Source organism: Thunnus maccoyii, chromosome 4 (genome assembly GCF_910596095.1).
Source record: "Thunnus maccoyii chromosome 4, fThuMac1.1, whole genome shotgun sequence".
Classification (NCBI taxonomy): Eukaryota; Metazoa; Chordata; class Actinopteri; order Scombriformes; family Scombridae; genus Thunnus; species Thunnus maccoyii.
Genome location: NC_056536.1, coordinates 34253087 through 34267352, shown reverse-complemented (window position 1 = coordinate 34267352; position 14266 = coordinate 34253087). Strand labels below are relative to the sequence as shown.

The 14266-nt window shown below is 42.3% G+C and overlaps 1 protein-coding gene across 2 annotated transcripts; it reads left to right on the top strand.

Annotated features, from left to right (window-relative positions):
* The first annotated feature begins 109 nt into the window (after positions 1-109).
* On the top strand, positions 110-5727 carry LOC121896280 (MRG/MORF4L binding protein). Of its 2 annotated transcripts, XR_006095952.1 has the most exons (6): positions 110-947; positions 1359-1480; positions 1607-1688; positions 2699-2773; positions 3101-3504; positions 5533-5727. XR_006095952.1 is itself a non-coding variant. In XM_042410082.1 (5 exons), exons 1-5 carry the CDS (start codon positions 806-808, stop codon positions 3358-3360), a joined length of 681 nt encoding a protein of 226 aa, XP_042266016.1. In that variant the 5' UTR covers positions 110-805; the 3' UTR covers positions 3361-3784. The 2 variants fall into 2 exon arrangements, 1 of the variants encoding a protein (XP_042266016.1); XM_042410082.1 differs by lacking the exon at positions 5533-5727 and having other exon boundaries at positions 3101-3784.
* Positions 5728-14266: the final 8539 nt, after the last annotated feature.

Genomic DNA, 14266 nt, shown 5'->3' with positions numbered 1-14266 from the left:
ATACATGGTATCGTGTTTGTTTGTTTATTTATTGGTTTGTTTATTTGTTTATTTGATAGGGACAGAGCACATTAATGAACATCAGTATAAATTACAAGATGTAAACAAGCTGCAAATATACAAACATACAAACACAGAGACTCTCTGACTGTCAGAATAAAAAGGTTCAACTTGATCTAAACTAAAGGCCTGTAAACACATCAGCACCACAGCTGGATTTAAAGGCAACTGTTCATTATTCACATTATTATTTTCTTAATTCATCAATTAATCAATTAACCGTTTCTTAATGGCCTGTTACAGTCTCATTAAAGGTGCAGTGTGTAGTATAATATTCATAAATATGTTTTAATTATTGTATAATCACCTGAAAATAAGAACGTTGTTTTACGTCACCTTAGACTGAACCTTTATATCTACAGAGGGAGCAGGTTATCTTCCACAGAGCCCGCCATGTTTCTACAGTAGCCCAGAACAGACAAACTGAACACTTGCTCTAGAGCCTTTCGCATTTTTTCACCAGTTTCGCGGCCACCGTAGATTCTCCTACGTGCATGAAAGAGGTGGATTCTTTTTTTCCTAGGATGGTAAAATCACGTCCTGCTTCTCTGTCTCTGAGTGGCGGATCCTGATGTCTAAACCAACCAACCATCGTCGGCTGCAACCTGCAGCTTCACCGCTAGATGCCGCTAACATCCTTCACACTGCTCCTTTTAAGAAAGCGAGGCGCTCCCGAACCCGGAAGTACTAGCTTACTTCCGGCTCTCTGCGGGTCAGTTTCTGTTTTCAGCCGCTTCAGTTGAAGATGGGGGAGGCAGATGTAACGCTGAACCAGACCGACGAGAAGCCTCCGGACTCCGGGTTGGTTCCCGGGGAGGACTCGGTGGTCTGGAGCCACGAGGTGGAGGTCTGTCTGTTCCACGCGATGATCGGACACAAACCCGTCGGTGAGGCTCACACACACACACACACACACACACACACGGCTAACAGCTGCTAGCAGCAGCCGTTAGGTTAGCGGCTCTCCGGTTCCTCCAGTTTATCAAACCACTGTTTGTCAAACTGGGGGGCCACGGACCGCTCGGGGTCTTTAAATTACCTCTGAAGGGTCCAAGTTAACAACAGAAAACAGTTTTATTCGTCTGACATCAGCAGGAAGATTTACTGGAAACAGTTTAGTGAAAGAGGCGCACGTTCAGCCACGTCAAGTTAAACCAAACTAATGACATAAAGCAGAGTTGACAGATATGAGTGTGAACTGTTTACAGGAACCAGAGCAGCAGAACTACTGTCTGTCTGTAGTAAACATGAAGTTTCGAAGCAGGAAGCAGCTGAAGTGTTTGTGTTTGTGTCTGCAGGAGTGAACCGTCACTTCCACATGATCTGCATCAGAGATAAGTTCAGTCAGAACATCGGCCGGCAGGTTTCCTCCTCCGTCATCTGGGACCATCTGGGAACCATGTACGACATGCAGGCTCTGGTGAGGAAAACACTCAGAAAACACTCTGCTGCTGAGCTGCAGCATCAACCAGACCTGTAGTACTCACTCTGTGTGTGTGTGTGTGTGTGCGTGCGTGTGTGTGTGTGCGCGCGCGCGCGTGTGCAGCACGAGTCGGAGATTTTGCCGTTTCCAAACACAGAGAAGAGCTTCTCTCTGCCCGATGACATCATCCAGGAGGTGAAAGAAGGTGAGAGTTGCTACGTCGCATTACAGGAATGCACTTAAATGCAAAATACAATGTGGATTTTCTGTATTTTTCTTCATGTTTGGATCCAAACCAACATTAAACTGATCTACTAACTAGTGATGTTTGTGTATCAAAGCCTGATGTATCTCATCAGGAGGAGCTTAGTTTGTTAGACTAATAACAGCATCATGTAGTTCTGTGTGTACGGCAGACGCTACTGAGCATGTGCAGGAGCGCTGTTCTGTTTACAGCTTGTTGTGCTGCAGATAAACAACCTCTGACTTTGTTGTGAAGTTCTTTGTTCAGTGTAGTTTGACCGTTTCACTGACCAGCTGATCAGCTTTGATAGTCACACAATACCTGCTAGTATTAATCCTCCAGGCAGATGTGATGCGGGTCCACAAGGCCGCCGACGTCACACGTCACATGTTGATATTTTTCTAGCAAAAACACCAAAACTAGCAGAAGCTGCTGAGTCTCTGAAATCACTCAGAAGGACGTTCTAGTCATGTGATGCAGAGAAACTGAAGGCTGATTGGACAAATAAACCAAATAATCCTCCTCTTCCTCCTGCGGAACAACATCAGTCAAACTCTGCAGACACGTTACTGTCACTTTGTTTGATATTATCACCAGGAGTCACAGAAATGTTCAGATATTACTCACAGAGGTTGATGAATGGTCAGAAAAGCTTCTTGTGACGACGTTCTGAACGGCTTCACTCAAACACACAGAGAGTCGATGTGACGCCACGGAGACGCATGTTGTCAGACAGTCGTAGTGTTACGATCAGCTGTTCACGTGAAAAGTGACAGAAACAGTTGAGTCATGAATGAAAAAAGAAGATTCAGAGACAGAAGTTCCTCTCTCACCTGCACACAGCTGAACAATCACTGCTGGAAGGAAAATACAGCCTCCTTAACGATGCACTACTCTGTCTGTGTGTGTGTGTGTGTGTGTGTGTGTGTGTGTGTGTGTGTGTGTGTGTGTGTGTGTGTGTGTGTGTGTAGGGAAGCTGGGCTCAGAGGACGATACCAAAGAGGAGTTCAGGATGGAGAGAGAACCTCCTGCTACACATGAAGAAGGTAAAAGGCTCACACTCATCCTCAGCTGTCACGTCTTTTGTACGGAAGCCTGCAGGGGTCATGTGATGTGGTGACATGATTTATTTATGGATACAGACTCAAGAATAAAAATCCCAGTTACATGTTACACTTATTTCCAACATGGAACCAAAATGTCAGAAGAAACATGAGCTGAACTCTGAAAACAGCAACGAGACGTTGAACAGATGTGTTTAATAAATACTGAACCAACCAGACCTCTGAACCAATCAGAAGAGGCAGAATATCAGTGACGATGTCGTCACTTCCTGTCTGACGTGTGTTTCTTCTTCTCTCCGCGTCGTTCAGGCAGTAACTCCTCGGTGAAGATGTCGGAGCGAACGAGCAGCAGTCGGGACAAAGAGAGAGAGCGAGACAAGGAGAAGGGAGGGAGTGAAGGAGGAGGAGGAGCGGCGGCAGGAGGAGGAGGAGGAGGTGGAGGAGGAGGAGGAGGAGGAGGAGGAGGAGGGAAGGAGGCGGAGAAGAGGAAGAGGAGTCGAGCGACGGAGAAGCTGCTGTCGTCCTCCAACCCCGCGAGTCCAGGAGGAGCCAAGAGGAGACGCACCTGAGCGGACGGACGGACGGACGGACGGACGGACGAGCTGCCGTCACAGGATCAAACCTGTGAGCTGTGTGTCACATGACTGTCTGACCGCTGCAGACAGGAAACAGTTGGCGTGAAGTCGCAGACGGGCGACCGCGCCGCGTTCAAGGTTATTACAGCAGAAACAGATCATAATAGCCTGTAATGTTCTATAATTATTATTCCTTTTGTGTAATCATATCGTGTCCGTGTGTCCCAGTAGTCAATGTTCAGTGGCCTGGTGTCGGTCCACGGGCCGGGGGTTGGAGACCACTGCTGTAGGGGACGCTAGTGAGGCAGAAGAGTGTTTTTTTTTAAAATTTCGTTTAATAGATTTTTCTTTTTAACTGTGTTTTTGTTTCATTTTGTGTTTTTTTTTTGCATCTGAACTCAGTTTATTCAGCTGTGAAACATCACTGATCAGCTGACAGAAGAATCACGACTGTTGTTGTGAAAATGAAGATTTCTTGGCAGAAGCACAGATTTCCAGTTTGATTTCAGCCTCCGGTCGTCCGTCATCAGAAGCACAGATTTCCAGTTTGATTTCAGCCTCCGGTCGTCCGTCATGCTAGCAGCTCCGTCGTTCACCAGACGGATCGTCTCCGTTCAGACCTTCGTCTTCCTCAGACGATGAATCCTAACGAGCTCTGACGTTTCCTTCGGCGCCACCAGAACAACAGAACCAGTCAAACACCTTCCCAGTAACGTAGTGCTGACTGGTGCAGCAGCAGCAACATCATTCACCTTTTTATTTCTTTATTGAAACATCTCGACAACCATCGGATGGGTCGTTGTTAAATCTGTTTCCATGACGATGAACTGTAATAACGGACTTTTCATCCAGTTCCATCAGCTGGTCAGAGACGGATCAATACTGTGACTGTTAACAGCAGATTAAACTCCACAAATCAGTCTCATCAGGAAAAATTCATGAATTTTCAAAATAAGATGAAACTTTGAACAAACTCCAGTTAGAGACGTGCTGGTTTCTACTGGTTTCTACTGTATACAGTGAGACATTCAGTATCAATACTGCAGATACTTTACTGTGACTGTTAACAGCAGGTTAAACTCCACAAATCAGTTTCATCAGGAAAAAAAAAAAATCACAAATTTTCAAAATAAAACTTCACCGAAACTTTGAACAAACTGTTTTTCTTAACAGAGTTTAAACATTCAGATCATATTTCATCATGTTCACTGTGATAATCGTCTCTACACCTGCTGCTCCGTTTACGACCAAATACCTGCAGAACTCATGACATCATCACATCATGTGACCCCCTGGCTCACGCTGCCATTCGTCCAGGTGTGTCTCGTATTAAAGGACTCAGAGATCTTTATGTGCTGATTTCTATTCAGCTCGTAGTTACAAACTTCTGGGAAAAGTTGAATCAATATAAACATTCATGGATTAAAAGAATCATAACTGAACTAGTTTTCAGCGTCCAATCAGACGTCTCGCTGTTGTAACGGAGGTCAGTGATCAGCGGAGTTTCATCAGAGGAAATGATTCATCTCGAGAGACTTTCTAGTGAAATAAAAAGGTTCATGTAAGAATATAAAACTCCTCCTCATGCGGAGCTGCTAGCATGACCGCGTTCACATTAACGCTCAACTCTGATTGGATCTCTTTGTGTTGAACGTCGTGTTTAGTGACGCGTCTCCTAAACAGCCACAGATTTAACACGAGAAGACACACATGAAGAAGATCAACAACAAACACAAACACGAAGCTTCTTCATAAACGTCCACCAAACGTCTTCGTCTCTCCGTCAATCCTCCGCCGCCGCCGCCGTTGTTGTTCTCCTCCATGTTTATCGTTAGCGGCTGTGAGGCGCCGACGCTGAACGATGAGGACAGGTGACAGTCTGATCAAGAGATCAGATGTGGATCAGATCCAGGAACCACAAGAGTCCAGATCTGATAGGAAGGAATCAGATGTTTTAGTGTGTGAACGCTGTAACAGGAAGCAGCTCTGAGCTTCTTTAACGTGTGAAGGTTGTTTTCATCTGACTGTTAAATATAGAAAACGCAATAAGTTCCAGCTGTTTTTATCTCCAGATGTTTGAGTCCCACTTGTTTCTTCATTTTTTTGAAAAATACATCTGTTGTTTGTTTGTTTTTAAACTTTTTGTTTTGTTTGTTTTGTCTTCAGTTGTTGTGACGATGAAGAACCTGGTTGATATTTAGACTCAACAAACAGGAAGTGACACGCTGACAGGAAACAGCTTCCAAACATGTAAATCAAATGTTTCCCTTTTTAATTTTTTTTAATGATATGTTAATTTATTGATGGATGATAAACTGATGTATCAGACTGTTTGTGTCATTAAAGATGAGCTCAGATGAGTGCCGTCTCCTCCTCTTCCTCCTCCTCTTCCTCTCCTACAGCTGACGCATCAAAGGGAATCTCTCGTCCCTCCGTAGAGTCTTACAGGAGCTGAAGCTCACAACAAAGACCTTTACACCTTATTTCAGGTTATTCTGGATGTTTTAAACGTTGATGACATATATCTATATCTATATATACACACTGGTATACAAACATAACACATGGCAGGTTTGATGAGGTGAAAAAACACTTTTGGTTCTATTTTCACTGTTTTCATGTAATAAAAAACAAACAAACAACAGTTCTGCCTCTAAACTCTGATCTTTTAACACTCCTTCATGTTTGGATTGATTTCAGTTTTCAGGCTGAACTTTAACAACAGTTTGTTTGTTTTTAATTGAGGTTTATTGATCTGTTTTGGCCTCAGCTGACGGGTGAAGCTGTCGTGTGTCTGAGCCGCCACACAGAGGCGCCGCTCACCTGCAGAGAGCTGATGATGATGATGATGATGATGATGATCCAGCAACACTTGTAGTATGAAGAACAACTTTATTAGTTGATCGACTGTGTTTCAGCTTGTGGCCTTCATCAGAGTCATCATCAAACACATTACAAACAACATTTAAATAAAACAAGTTGGTATGAAGAACATGCAGACACACATCAGCTGATGGGCTGGATATGAGGTCATGTGACGACATATGTGGTCCATTAACTAGACAGGTGCAACTAGGGGGAGGTCCTTGTGTTTTATTATTAGATATGACAACATTAACACTTTGATTAAGATAATAATAATAATAATAATGATAGTAAAGATAAAAGGCTTTATAAAGTGCTGTGTAGAGAGAGCAGAGAGATGCAAAATACATCATTAAAAAACTCTGATGTCCGTCATGATGATGATGATGATGATGATGATGATGATGTCAGGTTTGTAAGCAGAGACTTTATTGTTTTGTATAAAAGAAAACAAAGTTTCTAAATCGTTTCAGTTTTTTGATATTTCATATTATCTGTTTATAAAAGAATCTGAAAGAATAAATTCATCTCACACAGTTCTGACGTTATAATAATAATAATAATAATAATAATAATTATAATTATAATGTTATATATCCTCTCTTCATGTTCTTTATTCTTCTTCCTGCTGTTCTGAAGCGTGTTCATCGTTTAAACGTCTTTCACGCTGCACAATGAAGAAAACAACAAACTAAAGGAGACAAAACACCAGAGAAGAAGAAAAGAGATAAAACATGAATGAATAAATAGAAACAGAGAGAAGAGACTCATTTATTGACTGTAGACAGAAGACTGAGAGACGAGTAGAGCTGTGAGCTTTAATGATCTGTTGATTGATCGTTATTATCTGAAGTTCAGATGTTGAGTTTACTGTCATGGCTGACGGAGACTTTTGTGGCATTTTTTCATTAAAAAAAATGATCAGATATGAAAATTGTTGCCCATTAATTTTCTGTCAGTCACCTAATCAATTATTGATCTAATCGGTTCAGCTCTCGCAGGGGTCAATAGATCAATCTGCCACAATCCATCTCCTGTATGAGATTAATGCTTTTCATGCATTCGGTCGACTACATTAACAGTAGTTTACCACAGAGGAAGAAGAATAAAGATGATAAAGGTCTACGGAGGAGCTGCCGTTCATTCGTTCATTCAGCAGATACGATGAGCAGAAACAGTGACATCATGTGAAGGTGAAGCATGTCGGAGACGTCAATCGATCTGTTTGTCTGTCGGAGACGTAAAGGTCAGATAAAGGTCAGATAAAGGTCAGATAAAGGTCACAACACGTCGACATGAAAGGTCTGAAAGCTGCAGGAGTCGAACTTTCATCTCTGTTCAGTTTCTCTTAAAAAGCTCAAAACCGCCTGATTTTAATGTGACATCAGTGATTATATTGATCAGAGCTGAACAACAACAACAACAACAACAACAACAACAACAACAACAACAACTGCAGTAAAAGTAAAAATACTCCATTACAAGTCAAATTTCATTGTTTTCTAATGTTTTACAAAATACTTTAAAACTTTATTATCTGATGTTTTTATGACGTGCGGTCGTCTGATCTCTGAATGAGACGACCTGATTAAATAAAGAAGTAATAAATAAATAATAAATAAATCAAGTTAAAATAAATGTCATTGTTGGTGATCAGTCTCCTGCTTCTACACGCTGGTTCTGAGTTAACGAGCTTCGATTAACGAGGACGTCAGACGTGAATACGGACCAGTTCAAAGGTAAAGGTGAGTTCATCTGTCTGCTGGTGTCTTTACTGGTCTTTACTGGTCTTTACTGGTGGATAAATGTGTGTCAGTGTGTAGATACTCGTTAATATAATAATATTAATATTATGGATCTGATTCTGTTCTGACGTTTGTTCGTCTGTTGCTGTCGACAAAAACTAAAAGCAGGAACAATAAACTAATAATTTGTAATTATTCACAAATCTGCTTCTTTGTCAGTCACATGTTGGTGTGTGTGTGTGTGTGTGTGTGTGTGTGTGTGTGTGTGTTAGTGTGTGGTTGTGTGTGTGTGTGTGTGTTAGTGTGTGTGTGTGTGTGTGTGTGTGTGTGTGTGTGTGTGTTAGTGTGTGGTTGTGTGTGTGTGTGTGTGTTAGTGTGTGTGTGTGTGTGTGTGTGTGTGTGTGTGTGTTAGTGTGTGTGTGTGTGTGTTAGTGTGTGTGTTAGTGTGTGTGTGTGTGTGTGTTAGTGTGTGTGTGTGTGTGTGTGTGTGTGTGTGTGTGTTAGTGTGTGTGTGTGTGTGTGTGTGTGTATGTGTGTTAGTGTGTGTGTGTGTGTGTGTGTTAGTGTGTGTGTGTGTGTGTGTGTGTGTTAGTGTGTGTGTGTGTGTGTGTGTGTTAGTGTGTGTGTGTGTGTTAGTGTGTGTGTGTGTGTGTGTGTGTGTTAGTGTGTGTGTGTGTGTGTGTGTGTGTGTGTGTTAGTGTGTGTGTGTGTGTGTTAGTGTGTGTGTGTGTGTGTGTGTGTTAGTGTGTGTGTGTGTGTGTGTGTGTGTGTGTGTGTTAGTGTGTGTGTGTGTGTGTGTGTGTGTGTTAGTGTGTGTGTGTGTGTGTGTGTTAGTGTGTGTGTGTGTTAGTGTGTGTGTGTGTGTGTGTGTGTTAGTGTGTGTGTGTGTGTTAGTGTGTGTGTGTGTGTGTGTGTTAGTGTGTGTGTGTGTGTGTGTGTGTGTGTGTGTGTGTGTGTGTGTGTGTGTGTGTGTGTTAGTGTGTGTGTGTTAGTGTGTGTGTGTGTGTTAGTGTGTGTGTGTTAGTGTGTGTGTGTTAGTGTGTGTGTGTGTGTGTGTGTGTTAGTGTGTGTGTGTGTGTGTGTGTGTGTGTGTGTGTGTGTGTGTTAGTGTGTGTGTGTGTGTGTGTGTGTGTGTTAGTGTGTGTGTGTGTGTGTGTGTTAGTGTGTGTGTGTGTGTGTGTGTGTGTGTGTGTTAGTGTGTGTGTGTGTGTGTGTGTTAGTGTGTGTGTGTGTGTGTGTGTGTGTGTGTTAGTGTGTGTGTGTGTGTGTGTGTTAGTGTGTGTTAGTGTGTGTGTGTAACTTAGGGCTGCAACTAACGATTACTGTCATTATTTTATTTATCTGTTGGTTATTTTCTCAGTTAATCGATTAATCGTTTGACATTTTTCTTTAAAGTTATTTGATCAAATTAGTTGCAGATAAATGTTCTGAAGTTCAGTTTCTCTCCTGCGTTCCTGTTTGTCCTCTCTCACCGGGACTCCACCGGGCGTACGACGTGATTCAGCCGAGTACAACGTGTTCCTGGATCAACATCGCGATCAACCAATCACAGCCCTCTGACATCATCAGTGTGCTGCTCCTGTCATTCTCTTATGAATAAGTTTGGTTTAACGAGCCAACAGAGGTAGTTCACATCATAAGTTGTGTTCCTGTTCATTTTATTGATGAATGATTCTGACCACAGTGGAATTATTATCTTTACCTTTTATTATTAGTGAACAATATTCTAGATTAACTAGTAGCTCATACAGCCACAGCTCTGGGTAGATACTAGTCTGTAAGGATAAATATTAAATATTAATGACTTAAAGACATGCAGTTAAGGATTTTGTTGAGTTTTCTGACTATTAATAAATGAATAAATTCAATTAGGAAACCTTAGCTTACCTCTGAAGAAGCACAACTGTCTCACTCACACTGATGATGTCAGAGGGCTGTGATTGGTTGATCACAATGTTAATCCAGGACCGCGATGTGGATGTTGATCCAGGAACACGTCCTACTCGGCTAAATCACGTCGTGCTCCACCGGGCGCGTGTGCACCGCGTTCCGGCTCCGACGCGGTTTTGCTCCGTCCTCTGCGCGGCGCCCTGTTCCACCGGGAGCGTGTCAGAAGCGGAGCGTCTTCACTGCGGGGAAGCCTTTCGCTGTTTAAAGTCAGTTGCACTCCTACTACAGTAATTACAGCAGCCTAGTCAAAGCTGATAAAGTGCCTCAGGGCTACCGTAATTACTGCAGTAGCAGGGCAACTAAACGGCCTAATTTTAACTTGCTCAGCTTTCATTGATTTGGTCATTTTCCTTGATTTTTGTGCTTCTGCTGTGGTTAATCAGGCTACGTAGTTGAATAGTTTCTTTATTCGTCTGTTTTAATTGTGTTTATTGTTGATATACGACCGGGAGTCTGCACGGGCTGTTTTATTTTGAAAATTGACCGGATGCTCAATGCTGTTTCTGTGTCTGACTTCCTGTCCAGCTCGATCTGCTCTGTGCTGCTTGACGCGGCCTCCATAAAAAATAGACGAGGTGCCTATCTTTAGCGCAGCGGAGCAGAGAGCTGCTTCTGGGACGCTTCTGAAACGCGCCGCGGCGCCCGGTGGAATCAGATACATTGACTAGAGCGGCCGCGATCAGCTCCGGCAGCCGCGTCGGAGCCGGATCGCGGCGCACACGCGCGCCCGGTGGAATCCCGGAGTCAGATATCTGCCTCATTTTATTGTCTTTATCACTTTCAGCTGTATCAGTCGTGTTAAGTTACTGCTGATGAAAACCCAACATTTCCTGCGTTTTATTCAAAGCTTTCCACTGACAAACTAACGGGAGGCATTTATTGCTTCGTTAGCTTAGCGATGCTATTCTTCAATAAAAACAGGTCGACACAACAAGATCGGGAGATATTTTGATCTATTTGTGGCAGTTAGAAGTAATTCAGGGAGGAATAGTAGAAGCAGAAACAGCCACAGTGATGATGATGTTTGATGAAGAGCTGCAGGTGACCGGCACACCTCCAACAGGTAAACTATTTATTTTAGCTGCTGTTCTGTGTGATGGAAACATGCTGGCAGTGTGGCAGCCTGACACGACTCGACCCCACAACCCCAAACATAACGGAAACATGCCCTTTGAGATCAGTGTGAATGAAGAGAGAGAGGGACGAGTTAAAGAAATATTGTTTTAGAGCTACAACGATTAATCGATTAGATGCCAACTACTAAATGAATCCCCGGCTATATAGATAATCAATTAACTGTTTTGAGTCCTTTTTTTTAAGAACAAATAATCCAAATTCTTTGCTTGCAGCTTCTTAAATGTGAATATTTTCTGGTTTCTTTAGTATCTTTGACAGTAAACTGAAGATCTTTGAGTTGTGGACAAAACAAGACATTTGAGGACGTCAGATTGGACTTTTTATGGAACAAACAATTAATCGATTAATCAAGAAAATAACCGACAGATGAATCAGTATTGAAAATAATTGTTAGTTGCAGCTCTAGTTAAGATGGTTCAAAGTTCCAAAACTTGACTATAGCTACTATAGTTTGTTTACGTAGCCTCCGGAGCCGGAGGAAGCTTCCTGAAGCTGACCAATCAGAACAGAGTGGGCTCATCAGGAGGCGGGGCCTTAAAGAGACAGGAGCTAAAACGGCCTGTTTCAGACAGAGGCTGAACTGAGGGGCTGCATAAAGGACCAGTAGAAGATAAATAAGGAGTTTTTATTCCAGTAGAGCCCCAGAATATAAATATAGAGGCTGGAAATATGCAGAATATGAGTCCTTTAAAGAGCAAAGTAGATATGGAGAGAAGGAAGGATGGCTTAACGAGAAAAAAGGAGGAGAGAGGATAGGAAAGAAAGAGTAATGAAAACAGTCATGATGGAAAAAGAAAGGAAAGACTAAAGTAAAGGAGAGAAGAAGAGAAGAAGAGAAGATCAGCAGGACGAGTGTCAGTCCGGCCTGAGAGAGCCGTCAGTCTGACGGAGAGGAAAACAGACGAGTGTGAGAACGAACGACAGAACTGCTGCATGAATATTCATGAAGCGCTGAGAGTTCCCAACACTGTGTGTGTGTGTGTGTGTGTGTGTGTGTGTGTTCACAGCGCTGCCTCGGCCATGTTTATTCATAAATCATCTCATGTTTATTCATACTGGATTATGTAAACAAGTAAGTAGGCGTATTCACACACACAAACACAAACACACACACACACACACACACACACACACACACTGGTCCTGCTGGTCAACTGTTACACACACACACAAACACACACACACACACACACACACAAACACACACACACACACAAACACACACACACACACACACACACCTCCACAACGTTCACTATAGTGTTCACAGGTGGTTTTAAGGTGAACGATGACTGCAGCTTGTTAAATGTGAATATTTTCTGGTAAACTGACGTCATCTTGAACTTGATCAACATTTTTCATCATTTTACAGAACAAACAATAAAACAAATCGTAAAAATGATCGACAGATGAATTGATAATGAAAAGAATCGTTAGCTGCAGCTCTAATAAGACGACGATGTCTTCAGACAAACAGTCCAAAACAAAAATATATTCTGTTTACTGACAAAAGAAAAAAAAATCATAAAAACACATTTGAGTCGTTGGAATCAGGAAATGTTCACTTAAAAAAAAGACTAAAATAATGATTGATTATCAAAATAGTTGCCGATTGATTATTTTAGTCTTTGTGGAGTCGATGTCGTCATCAGAGACACGTGATCGATCCATGACGAGTATTTAACACGTCTGGAAGATTCATTTTATTACGTCATCACTGGTTCCCATTAAAGGTTTCTAACTTTATTTAATGGTTCATCAATTAACAGCAGGTTTGTTATGATTGATTAATCACTTTCAGTCATTTTTCAGAAAAACTTCTCTGGTTCCAGCTTCTTAAATATGAACGTTTTCTAGATTTTGTAGATTAATTGAGGGAATAATTGACAGATTGATGGATAATTGATAGAACGGTTAGTTGCAGCTGACACGTCGCTCTGCAGCTCTGATGTTTGGAAATACGAGATGTCCTTCATTATGCAGAACTTTACGGCTTAATAAAACTTAAACAGGTGAGTTATAAAAACGTACAGTTGTGATGAAAGAGGAAGAGATGTGACAGATTCCCAAAGATTCTCACACATAATCATTCTTGTTAGTAGATCAGTTGATTGAGATTACAGAAACCCACCAGAATGATCCTTTAAAGGACCAGTGTGTGAGATTTATCGAGTGGTGAGACCCCAGCAGGTCCACTCTGGAACCAGTGTTTGGTTTGTCCCTTCTGGGCTACTGTAGAAACATGGCGGCTCTGTGGAAGAGGACCTCTGTAGATATAAAGGCTCAGTCTAAGGTTACAACAGGTGATTAAACACTAATTAAAACTTACTGATGAAGATTAGATGCCACTAAATTCTACACACTGGTCCTTTAATGAGACTGAAAAAGGCTTTTATGATTAACTGATGAATATTTAAATAATGAATCACAGAACAGACCCTTTAAATCCAGCTGTGGTGCTGATGTGTCTACAAGCCTTTTGGACCAGTTCGTTCAAACTTGTGTGGATCAAGTTGAACTTTTTTCACACGACGAGCTGGAAACACACACACACACACACACATCCTCCTCTTCATCCTCCTCCTCATCATCTTCCCCTCTTTCCATCTTTTACCTTTCACCCTTTCATCACCTCGTTCCATCTTTTTCTCCGTGCGTCTGTCTTCCCGTCACTCCGTCTGTTTGTCCTCCTGCAGAAGCTGCTCCAGTCTTTGAAGTTGACGTCGTGCATCTCTCCCGACCAATCAGAGCGAAGAGAGATGAGAGAGAGAGAGAGAGAGAGAGAGAGAGAGAGAGAGAGAGAGAGAGAGAGACTGTGACAGATGGGAATTGAACTGAAACTGAGTGAAAGTGAAAAAGAAAGTAAGAGGAGATAAAAAGAGGAGCTGGGACGAGGAGAAGAAACTCCTCCTGTCGTCCTCTGATGACGAGCCGCAGAGAGGAAGCGAGTGTGATATAAAGTCATAAATTATTCTCTGGTCGTTTCCTCGGGGACATTAACACACTTACTTAAGCTCTTCATATTCCAGTCAGACCATCAGAGCAGTAACTCTGCTTCACGAACCTTCTGCCCTCACTGCTCACAGACGACATGTGGAGGAAGATGAAAGACGGGATGACCTCTGACCTCCAGCAGTGATATTATGACGATTAGTTGATTAATCGGTTCAGGACAAAACATTTGAGAACGTCATCCTGGGTTT

Coding starts and splice junctions, on each gene's coding strand:
- LOC121896280 (XM_042410082.1), top strand. CDS start 806: ATGGGGGAGGCAGATGTAACGCTGAACCAGACCGACGAGAAGCCTCCG. Junction 948..1,358: donor GATCGGACACAAACCCGTCG/GTGAGGCTCACA, acceptor TTGTGTCTGCAG/GAGTGAACCGTCACTTCCAC. Junction 1,481..1,606: donor TGTACGACATGCAGGCTCTG/GTGAGGAAAACA, acceptor GCGCGTGTGCAG/CACGAGTCGGAGATTTTGCC.